The following is a 17,841-nucleotide window of genomic DNA, read 5'->3' as shown; positions in this document are numbered from 1 at the left end:
CAGAGAGAGAGGAAGAGAGAGAATCCCAAGCAAGCTCCATGCTGTCAGCACAGAGCCTGATGTGGGGCTCCCTCTCGTGAACCGTAAGATCATGACCTGGGCCAAATTCAAGAGCGGGTCCCTCAACTGAGGAAGCCACCCAGATGCCCCTTACTCTGCTGAGAAACTCTGATGTTAAGTAGTTCTTATGAGAAAATAAAACTTATTTCTAAAATATGATTTTATGGTTCTGTGTATGTATCTAGGATAGAACGAAGACTGAAAACACATAATTTAAAATTCACGAAGTCCTTTGAAGGAAAGTGTAATAAATATGCTTCCATGTCAGAAGACTTGGGATTTGTTGTCGTTCTTTTAATGGCTTAAAGTGGGAGAACTGGAATCTATTACTACTGATAATCTTCTTTAACTTATTCTATTTTTCTACATGACTTCTAAACAAAATATTACTGGTTTTCTCTTTAATTATTACACTTCATACTGCCTAGAAACTCCCAAGCCCCCTGCCTCCCTCGGACGTTTCCCGCCACTCCAAAATGCTCACGCACCACGGCGTTTTGTGGGTTCGCCTGCTCATCGTGCATCTCCCGGATCTCCTGGTCCGTGGACGCGTGGACCTGACTCAGCACGCTGAACCACTGGCTGTGGGAAGGAGAGAGTGACCGTCAAGGAGGGGTCAGCTGTCGCATCTGCAACACAGTGAATGATGCCCTTCCCCACGATCTCTGCGAAAATCACATGTCCTCTGAGCACCTTTGCTTCTCGTCTGCCGACTCCTCAGGGGTTAAATGTGGGTTTCATGCTACCAACGGGCAAGGGGGGAAGAAACAGCCAAACTGCCTTTGGGTATCACCTGTGGCAATGTGAGATCAATGAGAGACCCTCTCCTCCTCCAGCTCCCCCAGACCTTTAGACATTTAATGACGATGACAATGAAATCCTCAGTTCTACCCAAAACATTTATAATCAAGGATCTTTACTGAAAATATTATTTCTAACCTAGGGAATATTCAAGGACCTTTTCATTTATTGAAAGTAAATTCCAAGGTAAGAAGGCCACTGGTGTCTATTTTCCCTCCTCACTACCAGGATGGGGTTTTCCAACCACCTGATGGGATTTTCTACCGAAGTATGAACAAAACCATAGGACATCAGGAAACAGAACACAACTGTTTGAAGTAGAAAGTGATTTTGATGGAGAATTCTTCCATCTTCTCTTCAAATGAGTTTTCTCACTCTCAGACTCATTAGAATCAGGCAATAAAGGAAAACCTGTCAACCTCAGAAAAGTCAAGCTGAACAGAAGTCATGATGTAACTACAAACACAATACGTGCTTGAGGAAAATGACCGTGAATATTCATTCATCTATCTGTCCGTCCATCCATCCATCCATCCATCCATCCATCCAACATTTATGAAGCAACTATAAAATGTGAGAGGTACCAAATGTGAGATGCTAGGACATCCTTCTCCTGCAGGGCCTCATTAAGACAAATATACACACTCCTACTAAGTAAGGCAGAGGACCAAGTGCTTGGTATACAATGGTATATTTAAGCAAAAAAAAAAAAAAAAAATTATACCTATATAGAAAGTTAAGCCACATAAAGTACTTATAGCAAAGCACTAAAACCTATCCCGTGTTAATTCTGAAGGAGAAAAATGTGGACAAGAGTTTCTTTTCTTTTTAAATTTTTTTTTAATGTTTATTTATTTTTGAGAGAGAGTGCACAAGCAGGGAAGGGGCAGAGAGAGAGGGAGACACAGAACTGGACGCAGGCTCCAGGCTCTGAGCTGTCGGCACAGAAGCCGACGCAGGGCCCGAACCCATGGATTGCGAGATCATGACCCGAGCCAAAGTCGAACACTTAACCGATGGAGCCACTCAGGTGCCCCAGTGACCAAGAGTTTCAAAATAGCATATACAGACTCTTAGGAAACAACCAAGGGAAATATTTAATATAAATTTGCTTCATCAGTTCTGGTGAACTCTAAGGCAAGACTTAAGACTTCACTTACTGCTTTATGAAGCTCAACAACTTCCCAGATCAGGCGCTGAAAAACACATACATTCCAGATGTAGGCCACATGTGATCACACACACACACACACACACACACACACACACACACACACACAGAAAATAACATTTGCTATGCTTTCGATCTGTTCAGGTGATACTCTTAAATTTACAAATTTCTCCTCATGAATCAAGTTTATTTAACTCAATCCGAAAAGGAATTTTTAAAAAACACATTCTGCTGGTCAGGGGAACAAGTCCTCAGTTAACAGATCCCCAGTGTTAAATTTCGCAGGCTCGTTACGGCACAAAGCAGAGAGGACGGCTGCCGAACGCAGGGCCTATAATTCAGCCGAGAACTGTGGGCCTTCCTGGGACTGCAAACAACCACAAGTGGTCTCTAGGAGTCCCAGATGGAACGAGGGGGCTGTAATTCCAGGTTTGCTTGGTTTTTCCAGTTTGTGTCATAATTTATGGATCCAAGCAGGGTTTTTAGTGTGTTCCCATGGGGAGAATTATTTTCTTTGCCCTTGCTGTGGCTACCATGGCGTTGTATCAACTCAAACATTCAAAGGGCAAGGGGTAGCGAAAGGCAAGGAGAATTCATTAGAAGATCCTAATGATTTCTGAGGTGAAAAGTAAAGAACATAGGCGGAGGGTCCTCTCTGGCATTGCTCAGAGGAGCCAACAGATCCCTCCAACGTAACCTTGTGGCTCACAAAACACAAGTGGACAAACAGACGTCTGACCGTATCTCATCCACCGTATGACCCTGTGATGCATCGCGCTGGGAGCACACAGCCCTTCTCCTTGACTTTTTCCACGTCTCTCCAGCACTAGGATGGAAACCTGAGGTCCAGAAAAGTTAGACCGCTTGACCCAGCCAACGGACGCCACACTGTCCTTGGAACTCAAACATTCAAGCTCCTTAAGAAACATAATGCCTCTGTTCAGTAGAATGAACTTCTGTTACTTCACAGATTATACTGCCCTTTCTCTTACCTGAGTCTCCTACTCGGCAAAATGTGTTTAAGGGTAACGATGTGTAATAATACACGTGAAACATGTCACCACATTGCCTGAAATATAGTAATTCTAAGTGTTGACTATCTCTTCTACCCTATTGAATTTTTCAACGTGAAGACCTTCAACACTCTCTCAATGCCACAGTGCTATCAATTATTTAAACACCCAGTGGTGAGTGCGCCTGCCTTCTCACTCCTTAGGCAAACACAAGCTGTTCCCTTTCGAAGCTCAGAAGCTTCCAAAGGGTGGGCTTTCGCCTCTGTGTAGGTGCATGGTTGACACACGCTGCCGGGGACAATAAAAGCCTGAGCCAAGATACCAAGGGCTCTAGTGGCATTCGAAGCTGGAAATCCTCGACTGTGTGTGGTAACTTGGACACCTTAGCCCAGTGAAAGATACCCCAGGGGACAAAAACGTCAATCTCATGACGCGGTTCTTCAACCGTCCTAACAGACAAGCCCAACTCGAAAAGCCACTAAAAATCTTTTCAGAGCCGGCAGGGTAAACACTGAACTGTGTGGCGCCCAGGCCTGTAGGGGAGTAAAGATGTAGTTCACATGCAGTCAACAGCAGTGTCTCACCTGGCATCTTCAGGGGATTCCGCAATCAGGTGGAAGGTCCTATCGGCCATGATGATGTCAATCCCGTTCTCTTTGCTGGTGTTATCTATGATCTCTCTGCAAAGTAACACAAGCATCAGATGCAAATCAGGGCTACGGGATTCTCAAGAGGAAGCGAGCAAAGCAATTTCACCAAACAGATGGCTAAGTTGGAAACTAACCGAAAAATCAAACGCCTACTTCAGCCCGACCTTGTGGCCTCCGGGGGGGCCGGGGCTCCTCTCTGCTCCTGAGAGAGGAAGGCTGAGGCCGGGGCCAGGGCTAGGCGCCTCCTGGACACTTCCAGGGAGGAGTGTCTCTCCTCACTCTGGCCTGCCCAAAACACGTCCCTGCCGAGACCCTAGAAGGCTTGGGGCAGGAGTCCCCTTCTTGGCCCGCACCTTCCCTTGGCCCCTTTCACTGCTCTACAAGGGAAGGACCCCCGACGAGGGGACTAGTCTTGAGCTCCTTCCTAATTCCTCATGGCTTCCTGCTGCGGTTTAAGGCCTTGGCCGACACGTGTGACCTGGTAAGGGCACATTATTTCCATTGGGGGCTCAGAAGATTTGGGTGTTTCTGGATCTCCGTGCCATCCCGATCTCATCCCAACATGCCCTGCACAACATTAGAGGTTTAAAATCGATGGAGCAGGTTAACAAGATCAGGATGAAATACAAGCAGGTGTTGAGATGGGACCAGATGGTAAAATATTTGGTGAAGAAGGGTCTTGGGGATAAAGCCAGCTTGCTTTGCCAACCCAAGTAGTACCACTCTTCACAGTAAAACACGGATTCCACATCTACAAAACTCAACAGGCTTGCTAGTTAGAAAAAATAAAAACCTTACAGCTGGAATCACACAAGATAAAATATTTTTAAAAGTCAAGATAGCGAGGATTCCTGCCCTTGCTGAGCAGGAGGCGAGAGGTGATAAGTGGGCGGCCACCAGCCAAGCGTCTGGTTAGAGGGGCCTCTCGAGTAGGGCTCCAGGGGAGTGTCCAGACCGTGTCATACTGGACCAGCCGCTTTGCCTCTCGGGAACTCAGCAATCTTGTATGGGAAATGAGAGGGGACACGGATCTAGTCGTAAGGCTGTGCGTCTGAACCACAGTGGCCTATCCGAATCCTGGGAAACTTTCAGAAAACCCAGATGGGTGCTCTCTGGCGGGGGCAGGGACCCACACTCGTAAAAAGCTTCCCTGGAGATGAGTGAGTGATGATATTGTCAGGGTCACAGTACACATCATCTGGAAACTCCGTAGGATAAATGTGGTGGCCTCATCAGTGACAGCGAGTGAGTGAAGAAAACGATGGAGGGGAATGCTGTACAAACCGCCAAAGGCTTGAGAGATGGGCCAATTAGTTAAAGATTACAGACCTTATTTGAATTCTGACTTGAAGAAATAAGCCAGCCCGAACCAAGGAGAGCACTATCGCCTCTATTTACAAGACAGCTGGATAAATTTGAACAATGACTGGAGCTTGGATGACTAAAGAGTTATTTTTTAACTGTTAGAGTGTGATTATGTATTGAGAGTCTTAACCTTTAAGTGTCTACTCAACTATTTAGAGACAAAATTATATGATGTGTGTTTTACAGAACAGTTAGTAAGGGAAGGAGTGCAGGGTGGGGTTATGGGTGAAACACTTCGGCCCTGGGGCGGGGGTGGGTCTCTGCTGAAAGCTGGGGAGTGACCACAGGCACTTCGTTATATTCTCCCACCTACTCCTGCATAGGATTGAAATCTTCTTTAATAAAATGAAACATTTTAATTAATCTCAACAAAAAATCTTAATGTGGCGAAACCCTAAGAATTTAATGTCCTTCCTCTACAGAGTAGGACAGAAATGACCGCATGATAGCTAACATCTCCTTAACTCTGGAATTCTCACAAAGCACCTGGAAACGGGGCTTTATCAAGCAGCACAGAGTCAGGTGCATGAGGACATATACATCAATTTCCACCACTGAAATTCTCTCTCTGCCCTCCTCCTCTGAGCTTCCTGGCATTTGTGGGTGGGCCTTCTGTGGGGTGAATCAGGAGGAAGAACAAATACACAGAGCTGAGAGGCAGAGGCACAGGGCTGTGTCGTGCTATGAAAATTTCTTGTAGGGTTTAGACTCCCGATCGTACACACTCACTCTTGTTCTGGAGCCTGGGCTCCTAACAAACCCCGAGGGGCAGCCTGGAAAGTCTAATACTCTGCTGTCTGCACTTCATTGTTTGCCCTTAAAATTAAATGCACAAAACGCTTTCCCTGTTTAACCTCCCACTTTTCAATAAAAAAAGTTCAAGAGTTGCCAGTGCTGGTTGGAAACAAAATGCTAATTTCAGGTCTCGTGATTTCAGGAGTTAATCTCATGTCTCGTAGCTTATTTTACTTATTTTCTACATATGTATCAAGCTACCCAGTTGCCGCTAAGTCCAACTTCCTGAATTTTTAACTAAATAATAGTCCACTAGTCCAGTGATTTGGTTCTATACAAGGGGGGGGGGGAGCAGAAAAAGGGGGTTTGTTGGATTCAAAGCCTAGCTCTGTTCCTGTCATTGCTGGGAATGAAGATGGCTGGTATATCCCACGTTAGTAAAAGACAAAAAAATGCATTCCAAAAAACACCTCTATGAGTGAAAGGTAATCAAAAAGAGAAGAGGGGAAGGGAGGAGGGGGGAGGAGGGGGAAGAGGGGGAAGAGGGGGAGAGGGGGCACTCAACCCCTACTCCAGCCCGCGGACCGGTGGCTTTGGAGGAAGCGACACCCACGGTCCGGCAGCCCCAGAGCGCCACCCACCGGGGCCACCTGCACAGTCCATCGACATACTTTGCCGTGCGGACTTCCAAGGTGCCCTTGAGCTTCTCCTCACTGTCGTTTTCAAAGTACATCAGCTTGGACTGGCGGAGGACAAACCAGCGCTTCTTCCAATTTCTCCTGGACAGTGTCGAGGAGCCGCCGCCTTTTTTGTGGAGCCAGCCTTGCTTGAGGGCCTCCTGCTTAGAGCGGAACCACAGGAAGGTTTCGTCCTTGAGCACGCACCAGCGACGTTTCCAGGAGTTCATTAAGCCACCTGTGGCCCCCACATTGGGTAGGGAGGGGTGCAAGAAAAGTCGATCACATTGGATGACAAGTTCAGCAGGTTTCGAGGTTCTGCCTTCCTTTCACCTCACCCAGCCAACCCACCCCCGGACGCCCCTCAACGAAGCCTCGGTGCCGCTGGCTTGTGTTCAGGAGGCGGAGGGGGAGATGTTACGCTAGCTTGGTTGGACCACACGGGAACGCTGTCCCTTCCTTATGTCCGGAGCACTTCCTACTCAGCTGGGAAATCCTGGTGAGGGGCTATCAGAAACGCAAATGACGAGCTGACACTCTAACCCCCAGCACGAGTCAAGGGCCATGGTGCAAGAAGCATTTCTGTATGTATGGATCATGCGGATCTCAAATGCCCCAGAAAGGAGAAATTAATTTAAAATGATGTCAAAGAGGGGCGCCTGGGTGGCTCAGTCGGTTGAGCGTCCCACTTCGGCTCAGGTCATGATCTCGCCGTCAGGGAGTTGGAGCCCCACGTCAGGCTCTGTGCCGACGGCTCAGATTGCTCAAATTCAATTGCCCAGATTGCTCAGCCTGCTTCAAATTCTGTTGCCCTCTCTGCCCTTCCCCCGACTCGCGCTCTGTCTCTCTCTCAAAAGAAATAAACATTAAAAAAATTTCTAATTTTTAAAATGGTGTCATTTTTAAATGGTGTCAAAAGTTTACACATTCCTTATTTGGTCAATGTGGGGATCCAGACTGAAAACTTACACAGGAAAATAAAATAGGACTTTTTCGGGTAACCATATTCTTTTCGAAGAAAAGCATCACCTGAAAACGGTTTATATGTAAAACGTAGAAGATTTAGAACATGAAACAGTTGTGACTGGGCCTTAAAAATGAGAATTCAGGGGCGCCTGGGTGGCTCAGTCGGTTAAGAGTCAGGCGAAGCTGACTTTGGCTCAGGTCATGATCTCACGGTTCATGAGATCAGCCCTGTGTCAGGCCCTGTACTGACAGCTCGGAGCCTGAAGCCTGCTTTGGATTCTGCGTCTCTGTCTCTCTTTGCCCCTCCCCCACTCACACTCCATCTCTCCCACTTACTGAAAAACAAACCTTAAAAATTTTTTTTAAAAGGAAAAAAGCAAAAACATGAGAACTTTGCTGTAACTTATTTACTAGAAATATTTTTGGTTAAGAGAAGGCAGACAGAATAAATTTATCTTTCACAAGATAAAAAGTATTTCTAAAGGGTATCCGGGCTGGCTCAGTCGGTGAGGCATGCGACTCCTGATCTGAGTTCGAGCCCCCACACTGGCTGTAGCGATCACTTAAAAATAAAATCTTAAAAAAAAGTTTGAATCTTTTTTCTAGCAGAATAATTTTATCTTAGTATTCCAGATTTCCCGGGTTGCCTGAGCAGCTCAGTCGGTGGGGCGGCTGACTGCTGGTTTAGGCTCAGGTCACGATCTTCTGGTTTGTGGGTTGGAGTCAGGCTTTGTGTGGAGCCTGCTTGGGAGTCCCTCTCTCCGCCCCTCCCTTCTCACGCTATCACAATAGACCTCAGTATTCTAGATTTCCCAAGGACACTCAAAGATGACATCTTAACCACCATTAATCAAAAATCTCTTAACAAATCCACCAACTAATCTACTTCATTAATGTATTATAAAGTGACAGGTTTTTTATTTTTATTTTTTTGACCAGCCAGTAATAAAAATAAGGCACCCTGAACACGGATACTGAAAGAAGAAATAAAGAAAATGCTTTCTTTTACAAATCGCATATAACTTGAAAACAGACCTTCTCAGATTAATTTCTTCAACGATTTGCTTCAATGGCTACAGACCTAAACCTCACCCTGGAACAAATGAAGCCAGGACGACACTGGTCCGCGTTTGGTGTGCAAAGGGACCTGTTTTTGTCGCACACATCGATGCCTTCTTAAACCTAAAGCATTTCGTGCTCACCTAGCTGTGAAGTCTGTGACCACACCCTGCTCCAGAGCGGTTTCCTTCACAAACTACGAACTCGCAAAGGGCTACCGGAATTAGACTTTTGCTTTCTGATTTGTGGCTTTAATCTGGTTTCTCAAAACAAGCCCGGAGGAAACTGTTTTGTTTCTCAAAACAAGTTCAGAGCCTGGAGCCTGCTTCGGATTCTGTGTCTCCCTCTCTCTCTGTCCCTCCCTCACTAGTTTTCTGTCTCTGTCTCTCAAAAATAAATACAAACATTAAAAAAATTTTTTTTAAAGGTGATTCATTTTGGGGCGCCTGGGTGGCTCAGTTGGTTAAGCGTCTGACTTTGGCTCAGGTCATGATCTTGCAGTCTGTGGGTTCAAGCCCCACGTCGGGCTCTGTGCTGACAGCTCGGAGCCCGGAGCCTGTTTCAGATTCTGTGTCTCCCTCTCTCTCTCTGACCCTCCCCCATTCAAGCTCTGTCTCTGTCTCAAAAATAAATAAACATTAAAAAAAAATTTTTTTAAAGGTGATTCATTTATATAATTTGTTTTATTAAGAGGAGTTTGCCAAAAATTTACTTGCTTACCTTCTTGAGCTTTTAATGCTTTAATCTTTTTTAAAAAATGTTTATTTTCGAGAAAAAAGAGAGAGAGAGAGAGAGAGAACAAACACAAGTGAGGGGCAGAGAGAGAGACAACAGAATCTGAAGCAAGTTCTAGGCTCTGAGCTGTCAGCACAGACATGACCTGAGATCATGACTCATGACCTGAGTTGAGATCATGACCTGAGCTGAAGTTGGATGCTCAACCGACTGAGCCACCCAGGCACCCCTCATTGTTTAATCTTACAATTTTGATGCTTTGAATATAGCTTTACTTTTCCCTAATCTCATTTGCTTTAATCAGACAATTATGCAATAAGCCAATGTCATATATTCTAAGTAAGAGTGACGTATAGGGAATTTTTAAAGCTCATTTAGGGAACCAGATTAATTAGGGGCAGGGGAAATATAGTAATAATAAAAAGCTTATATTTATTCTGAGAAATGCATGACAGAATATTTTTTTTTTCCTTATACGAGAAAATCTCAGAATGCTGATTCGATACTTATTAGATTAGGTTCTGATTTGCGATTAATTTTTTTCTTTCATCGATTATTCCAATGAACACTTGGTTGCTTGGTTAGGATTTTTCAATCTTTTTCATTCAGCACAACCATAAAAATTTCCACTAACCAGTGACTCCAGGCAATAGGAAGATGGTCCCTAAACTAAACCTGGTGGGGTTTCCATGAGCGCCTTGGGGATCTGGGGCTGAGCACAGCAGAAATTTGAAAAGCGAGTGACTGATGTTAGTAACTAGACTGATGTTGAAGACGGGGACGGAAGTAGCAAAAAAAAAAAACAAAAAAAACAAAAAAGAGAAATCAAATTAAAAGAAAAATGTAAGTGAAGAAAAGAAAAAATACAGAGGAGGACAAATGATATGAAAAAAGAAATATGTCAGTAGAAGACGAGAGAAGCAAAGAACAGAAGGAACAGGGAAAGGGAAAACAGAAGAAAAAACTTTTCCATGAAGGAGAAAAGAAGGAAAGGCAAAGCAAATGAAGAAAGCAGCCGCAGAAAAGAAAGTGAAGAGTCAGAGAAGACGCACTCGCTGACCACGAAACGGGGAAGGGAAAGAAAAGGCAGGGCGGAGTGAAGGGTGCCATCCGGCAGACAGTGGTTCTTATCCCTGCCTCCTCCCCAAGATCCAGACCCCTTCCCGCGTCCAGTCGAGGGGCATGTGGGAAACCAGGCAGTCCCTTCCTTCAGTGATCCAAGTGAAACTCCTACCAAAACATGGTGATGACGGTGACTTCTCACACTCCCTGTCACCGATTCAGAAGTCAGAGTTGACAACAGGAATAAGGTAGGACTGTAAGGTTCTAATTAAGTTCTTTTCCAAAAGCAGAATGCTTCCAAGTCCTTAAGTATTTTATTTTTTTAAGTTTCTGTATTAATTTTCAGAGAGAGAGAGAGAAAGAGAGGGAGAGAGAGAGGATTCCAAGCAGGCTCTGCTCTGTCAGCACACAGCCTGACGCGCGGCTTGAACTCTAGGACCAAGAGATCGTGACCTGAGCCTAAATCAAGAGTCCCACACTTAACCCACTGCGCCACCCAGGCGCCCCCGAAGTCCTTAAGTATGAAGGGTCAGCTCAGCGCGTTCAAAATTTAATACTCAACCCACACAACCAAAATCCTCATCATGAAGGATGGGGCAGACAGCAGGTGTCATAAGCAGTCAAGGCAAGGTGCACCATTCTCTCAAATCTTTACTGTTCCCCCATGGATATGCAGGAAACCCTTCTGGGTTCTTGGACACTGGTGTGGGAGGGAAAAGTGTAGTGTATCATTACAATGGGCTATACCAACTCCTGCAGAAACACGTGTGTGTGTGTGGACACGCGTGTGTAAGAGAGAAAAATTGGGGGCAGGGGAGGGGAGATGTAGGAAGAAAGGAAAAGAGCACAGAAATGAGATGGGGAGGCAAGAGAGAGGAGCGAGGGATGGAATATGGTGGCAGGGGCTGCAGCCTCTGTCCTAACACGGTGCACCAACTGTGGAGAGTCAAAGCAGCTCTCTATGGCATGATCACGTCACCCATGTCATGGCCCCAGGGCACCCTTCACTCACCTAAGAGGACCTAACACCAGGGAAGGGGAAGGGGGAACGGAGATTGACGTCCCTGGTGCCCCTCGATCAGCCCAAGTGATAAGGCTCCACCCCCAACCCTGACACCCTGGTGACACAGGTCATACCTTTCATGTACAGGAAGCTGTGGAAGTAAGGCAGGGTGACACAGCTATACACAGAGTCCCGCCGGTAAGAAAGCTCATCGTCTGTATCAAACCGAGAATCAAAGTCCTCTTCGCTATCTTCAAACTGGACAAGGAGAAGAGAGAGAGAGCCAGTGGTGAGCAAAACAGAAAAAGCAACAAAAATGCCCAGCCATCGATTGACATTGAACAAAACAGAAACTGACAAAGAGGCAACACGTGGATTCATACCATTACAACACCGGTGGTCATCAAAAGAATCTCCAAATACTGACTTTTAAGGTCGAGTGGCCCACCCAATGGATACATAAAATGCGAGACAGACTTGAATCCAAAGGCTGTTCTAAAAACACTGCTGTTCAAGGGTATAATTTTAATCAAACCATCCAAGAGTTAATTCCCTTTAAATTACTACGATAAAAATATCTTCAAGTCTTAGAAAATCAAGGGGGTATTTAATGCGCAGTCAATGGGGGAAAATTAGAGTAAACTATAAATAAACCCACAAGTTGGAAAGAGCACATATAAGCACTAAACGGTCCTCCCTTACAACGCGCACAGGGTAGAACATCTCGTGGGGTGGACCGTGAAGCTACCGTAAGGGCCGCTTCTCCAGGATGCCCTTGGCAATTCTAGCTCTAATTCCGAGCGGGTCATATTTCCCAACCTGCTGGGAAGCTAGGACAGGCCGACTCAAGTTTCCACGGACAATGCCAGTTTCCTTAGACTCGGGGCAAAACGCAAAATTGCAATTCCGGGCTCTGTTCAACCTACAACAGGCACCTCGAAGTTCCATTTGCTGATGCCACTGCTTTCGGCAAGAGAAGGGGGTTTGGGGAGCATCTTCAAGAGCCTGCCTTGGAAATCTTGGCTCGTCCTCCCAGGAGAGGGGGCACCCAGGGTGTGGACTGCAGACCCCCCCCCTTCCCCCCCCACCGTGGTCCGCACTCACCGAGGACTGCGCCCCTTCTGAGCTAAAGCGGTAGGCCCCGGAGCTGTTGTAGGTGCCCACGGAGCACCGGTAGTCCGGGGACCACTGGCTGCCGTACGAGTTGGAGAAGGTCACGCTGCTGCCCGAGGTGATGGCGCCGTCCTCGTAGTCGTCCTGGTCGTAGTCGTAGTCGCCGTCCGGGGAGGGGAGGCCCCCGCCGTTCTGGGGCAAGCAGTAGGTGGGCTCCCCTCCGGACGAGCCGCGCTCCGACGGGGCGAGGAGCACCGTGCTGTCCGCGCTGGGGCTCGTGGGCACCACCGTGTCGTTCATGTAGGGGTCCTCCTCCGAGGACTCGTCGCTGGTGCGGATGCCGCTGGTCCGCTGGTCCGAGTGGCCGCGCTCGCTGGGGTTGGGCGAATCCTTGAAGGCGTCGTCGTCCGCCTCGAAGCCCTCGTCCACCTCCTCCTCCGGGTAGGGCTGGCTGAAGTTGAAGCTGGGCTTCTCTGCGCACGCGCTCTCCGCGGGCGCCGCCGGCTCGCCCGAGAACTCGCTGCCCACCGACAGGGAGCGCTCGATGTTGCGGACGCACTCGTCGATCTCGTCGAAGTTGAGCGACTCCAGGAACTCCTGCGCCGCCCGGCACGCCTCGTCCTCCAGCCTCTTGAGCTCCTGGTCCCGCAGCTGCTGCAGCTTCTGCAGGGAGGCCTCGGTCAAGGACAGCTCCTGCCGCTCCTTCATGCGCTGCAGGTCCTCGATCTCCTTCTCCAGCCGGAGGATCTCCTCCACCTGCTTGTTTTCCTTCTGCTTCTCCAGGTCACGGCGCAGCTCGGCCTCCCTCTGACTCTTCTGCAAGGCTTCCAGTTCTTGCTGCTTCCTCGCGGCTTCCTCCTGGGCCGAAGAAGAGGGAAGAGGTCAGCCAGGGTCACTGCGAGGAGGGCAAGCATCGTTCCTCCTTTGCAGTCAAGAAGCGTGAGGAGAGGTAGGTGTTAGGGGAAGACTGTGTGTGTGTGTGCCGCCCCCTCCAAGCTGATGCCCTGAAACCTCATCTTCAGTACCTCAGAATGTGTATTTGGAGGCAGGGCTTTTATTTCTAAAGCTTATTTTGAGAGAGCGAGAGTGAGAGAGCGCGCGAGGGCACGCACAGGGGAGGGACAAAGAGAGAGGGAGAGGGAATCCCAGGCAGGCTCTGTGCTCTCGGCCTGGAGCCCCACGCAGGACTCGATCTCACCAACAGCAAGATCATGACCTGAGCAGAAATCAAGAGTCCGTCGCTTAACTCACTGAGGCCCCCGGCCGCCCCCGGAGAAAGGGCTTTTAGAGAAGTGACGGAGTTAGAACAAGGCCATGAGGATGTGACTGTCACCCAACGACTGGTGTCCTTATAGGAAGAGGAGACTGGGACACACGGAGACACCAGGGATGCACGCACACAAACGTAAGACCTCAGGAGGACACAGGGAGAAGGTGGCCGTGTGCAAGCCAAGGAGAGAGGCCTCAGAAGAAACCCAATCTGCTGGTAACTTCCTCTTGGGTGTCTAGCCTTCACGATCATGAGATAACCATTTGTTGTCGAATCCACGTAGGCTGTGGTATTTTGTTATGGCAGGACTAGCAAACTAATACAGTCTTTATACTCGGTTGTAATGGGTTGCATCGTAAAGATCTCCTTTAAAATTCTTCTTGTAGCTTTATACTTTATTTTAGCTTCAGATCCTTGATTCAGCGTGTTTGACGCGGGAAGGAAACGGGTAGACGAGAGGCCGCGTGGTTGTGGCACTCTTTACCTGTTGGGCGCGGAGCTCAGCTTCTCTTCGAGCCCTCTCTCTTTCTCTAAAAACAGTTAAAAAAAAAAAAAAAAAAAAAGTGAAAATAAACCGAAGCAGAGAAAACATCCTAGAAGCACTTTTCAGAGAGAGCCAACTTTTTAAAAAAAATGCTTTGCTCAAGACAACTTAAAAAGAATGAAGGATGGGACCCTTATCCTTTGGTAAATTAATCACTCTGTGCATGAGTAAGAACGCACAGAAGTCAGCTGTCAATGCTACCAAGGAATTTTATCCCCAAGCCGCCAAGAGGTAATGTTTCAAATAGATGGTTCTGCAGCATCCATTGGGAATTCTTGCTGCAAGAATAGATATTGACTTTAAAACTCAAAAGGCGCCCTCCTCATCCGAGCAAGAAAGCTACCATACCTCTCCTCTTCCTCCCGTTTCCTCTGTTCCTCTTCCTCCCGTTTCCTCTTTTCTTCCTCCTCCCGTTTTTCCGCCAGCAGCTGTCTGTAAACTCTCCGAGCGATCTGACCTCGGAGTTGCTTCTGCAAAACTATGGCTGCTTTTTTCAGGTGCAAAAATCTCTTCCTCAGAAGGAACGCTCTGTAATTCTTCTGTATGGTCACCACGCAATAAAGGACCTTTCTGTATTGCTTCCTGAAAATGAACACAGAGCAGCACAACAGAATTGTTGAGGTAACGAGGCTCCGAGCTCTCCAGAGGAGTTTACGTTAATGCTACAAGACAAAAGAACAGGGCCTATTTGGAAAGTCTCATTATAGAGACGGGAGTGAACAGGAGGCCCCTTTGGACAAAACAGAAGAAAAACAAAAGAATAATAACAAACAAAGCTAAAGTAAGAACCCTATCATTGTCTTGGCTAAATAAACCCATAACCCCTAATGCTGACTCTGAATGGTCTTGGCAGAAGTTGGGTTGTAAACAGGACCAAAAGAGATTTGATATGGTCTCCTGTTCCCATGATGGGGGCAGGGGGAGGGGGTGGTGAAATGCCACAGCAGGATGGTTTTGTCCTTCAGAAAATGTCACGGCATGGGGTTTCATGTGGCGCTCAGGTCCGCAGAGATGGACAGGACTCAAGTGCACCAGACCAGAAGCTGCCTCGCTGGGCAAACACTGGAGAGCGGGCCTCTGTGGACGCGATGAGATAACAGCAAAGTCCAAACAACCAGACTGCCCGCAGCTTCCATACACGATACAGAGGAACTGGGTAAACGATTTAAGTATCTCAGCACTGTCCTCTCCTGCCATGGCTCTAATGGAGATACCAGAAGGCCCCTTTCCTACTTTCTGTCCAGGTCAAGCCAACTGGGCATCTGGCATCGCTAGTTACGAGCACTGACCCGAGACTCTCCAGAGCCTGGTCCTAACCTCCATCCAGGTCTACTGTAAATGAAAGCAAATGACAGGGGCTGCCCCGCCCGGGGACACATAGTATGGAAGCCCTCCTCTTGGCGCTTGATGGCCTCTCCCCTCCCCTTACCGTGCTAAGTAGCCCAAGATGTGGGCCCGGATCACCATGGCTGCCCTCGTAACTTCCTCCTCCCGCCGCTTCTCCAGTTTCTGCTCCAGGGATTCCCGGAGGAAGACCTGCCCGAGGGAAAGTGACACATCAGAAGCAAAGAACATGGCTGGTAAAAGGAGATTCTTTCTGGGTCAGAGATCTGTAGGGGAGGTAAGGCTTTCTTCTCTCTCCATAAGTTTGCTCCAAACACACAGCCGTGCATTCTAGAACTCAAACTCCAGTGCTTCTCAAACTCCCCTTGGGGAAGGGCTGCTTTGTTTTGTCAACTTTCCCTCTGTCACGTACTAAGACATTTGTAAAATATAGTAAAAATATGTTATTAGAAAGAAAAAGCAAAAATATGGAAAAGTCCCATTTTGGGGGGTTATTAGATTCAATAGTCATAACGGGCTATGAAGTTGCCATTAAAGTTTATAATCACTTATCTCATCATGGGACAAATAGTTCATGAACCAGCACCAGTCCTACACGAAGTGTAAGTCACAAGAAATATAGAGACACCCTATGTTAAAAAAAGGAAAGAGGGGCGCCTGGGTGGTTCAGTTGGCTAAGCATCCAACTTTGGCTCAGGTCATGATCTCATGGTTCGTGGATTCGAGCCCTGCATTGGGCTCTGTGCTGGCAGCACGGAGCCTGCTTGGGATTCTCTCTCCCCATCTCTCTGCCCCTCCTCCGCTCGCACTAGCTGTCTCAAAAGAAAGAAACTTAATAAATAAATAGCTTTATTTAAAAAAATTGAAGACTGAGTTTGAAATCAGAATGGCACCATTTCCACCCCGTCTCAGTTTGGCCATCACAAGAATACCAGAATTGAGACTACACAGATCGTAGCTATTGGCTGGCCTGTATCTGGGAACAGACACCTGAATCCCACACTCATGACATAAGGGGAGTGTATCTAATTACTGGCGTTGTATCAGAATTCCCACGATTTGAAAAGATGTGAAAATATTAAGACCCTCCCTCAATCAAGGTAGCTTTTAATTGTGTAATTTCAGAATTACTGCATGCATAAGAAATTCTGAATCATTCCCTAGAAAAACTAGGTGCCACGTTTTTATGCTCCTCTATTAACAGCGTGGAAACATTTTGGTGGCAGTGGGCAGGGGGCTAAATGACACTCTCTCTCATGATGTTTTGATTTATGCTCCGGTGAATCATTCTAGCCTATAATGATGCATTATGTTTTCTTAATAGCACATTTCCCCAGACTCTGTTCTGTCTCTTCTGACATGTGGGCAAAAAAGCAAATAAAGATTCCTACCACCATGTGACTCACAGAAGCTTTACTTACTCCCACTCTGGATTCCCGAGCACTTGGCAAAACTCTACCACAAACAATTCTCCTAGAAAAGTGTTTCACGGAACCCTCTTCCTATAATTGCAATGATACGCTCGGTTGATTCATGAAGAGACTACATCTTTGGCAAAAGAAAAAAAACAGGACAGAAGCTACAAGTATAAGGCTTATTTGTTTATTTTTAACATTTTTATTTTTGAGAAACAGAGCATGAGTTGGGGAGGGGCAGAGAGAGAGAGAGAGAGAGAGAGAGAGAGAGAGAGAGAAAGAGAGAGAGAATCTGAAGCAGGCTTCAGGCTCTGAGCTGTCAGCACCAAGCCCAACTCAGGGCTCGAACTCATGAACTGTGAGATCATGATCTGTGTCGAAGGCAGACACTTAACTAACTGAGGCACCCAGGCACCCCAGCTTATTTTTTTTAATAATAAAAAGTTTTCAGAAATAGGAATCTGTTTATCAAAACCATGGATTAGAAGTAGTTTTCATCAAGACTGGACTTTAGGTATTTTGACTTCTTTGAAACTATTTTTTCAATATGAAAGATCTTCCTCTAATGCTGTTGCTTTGATGAACATTTAAAAGTAAGAAAGTTGGGGCGCCTGGCTGGTTCAGTCGGTTGAGCGTCCGGCTTCGGGTCAGGTCACGATCTCACGGTCTGTGAGTTCGAGCCCCGTGTCGGGCTGTGCTGACAGCTCAGAGCCTGGAGACTGTTTCGGATTCTGTGTCTCCTCTCTCTGACCCTCCCCCTGCTCGTGCTTGGTCTCTCTCTCTCTCTCTCTCAAAAATAAATAAACATTAAAAAAAATTTTTTTTTTAAAGTAAGAAAGTCAAATCTTGGGGAAGTAT

The 17,841-nt window shown here is 47.0% G+C and overlaps 1 protein-coding gene across 3 annotated transcripts in view; it reads right to left on the bottom strand.

The window, feature by feature from the left end:
* The window catches only part of MYO10 (myosin X), a 227,509-nt gene that overhangs the window by 17,574 nt on the left and 192,094 nt on the right, over positions 1 to 17,841 (bottom strand). For all 3 annotated transcript variants that reach the window (XM_047860033.1, XM_047860040.1, XM_047860050.1), the window contains 8 exons: positions 15,654 to 15,760; positions 14,573 to 14,806; positions 14,165 to 14,210; positions 12,402 to 13,268; positions 11,432 to 11,555; positions 6,467 to 6,710; positions 3,630 to 3,725; positions 549 to 642 (listed from right to left, as the gene is read on the bottom strand). In XM_047860033.1, the coding sequence (XP_047715989.1) occupies positions 549 to 642; positions 3,630 to 3,725; positions 6,467 to 6,710; positions 11,432 to 11,555; positions 12,402 to 13,268; positions 14,165 to 14,210; positions 14,573 to 14,806; positions 15,654 to 15,760 (1,812 nt within the window). The remainder of the gene's footprint in view (positions 1 to 548; positions 643 to 3,629; positions 3,726 to 6,466; positions 6,711 to 11,431; positions 11,556 to 12,401; positions 13,269 to 14,164; positions 14,211 to 14,572; positions 14,807 to 15,653; positions 15,761 to 17,841) is intronic.

The sequence above is a fragment of the Prionailurus viverrinus genome, chromosome A1, assembly GCF_022837055.1.
Source record: "Prionailurus viverrinus isolate Anna chromosome A1, UM_Priviv_1.0, whole genome shotgun sequence".
NCBI classification, from domain to species: Eukaryota; Metazoa; Chordata; class Mammalia; order Carnivora; family Felidae; genus Prionailurus; species Prionailurus viverrinus.
This window is presented reverse-complemented; position numbering and strand designations above follow the sequence as displayed.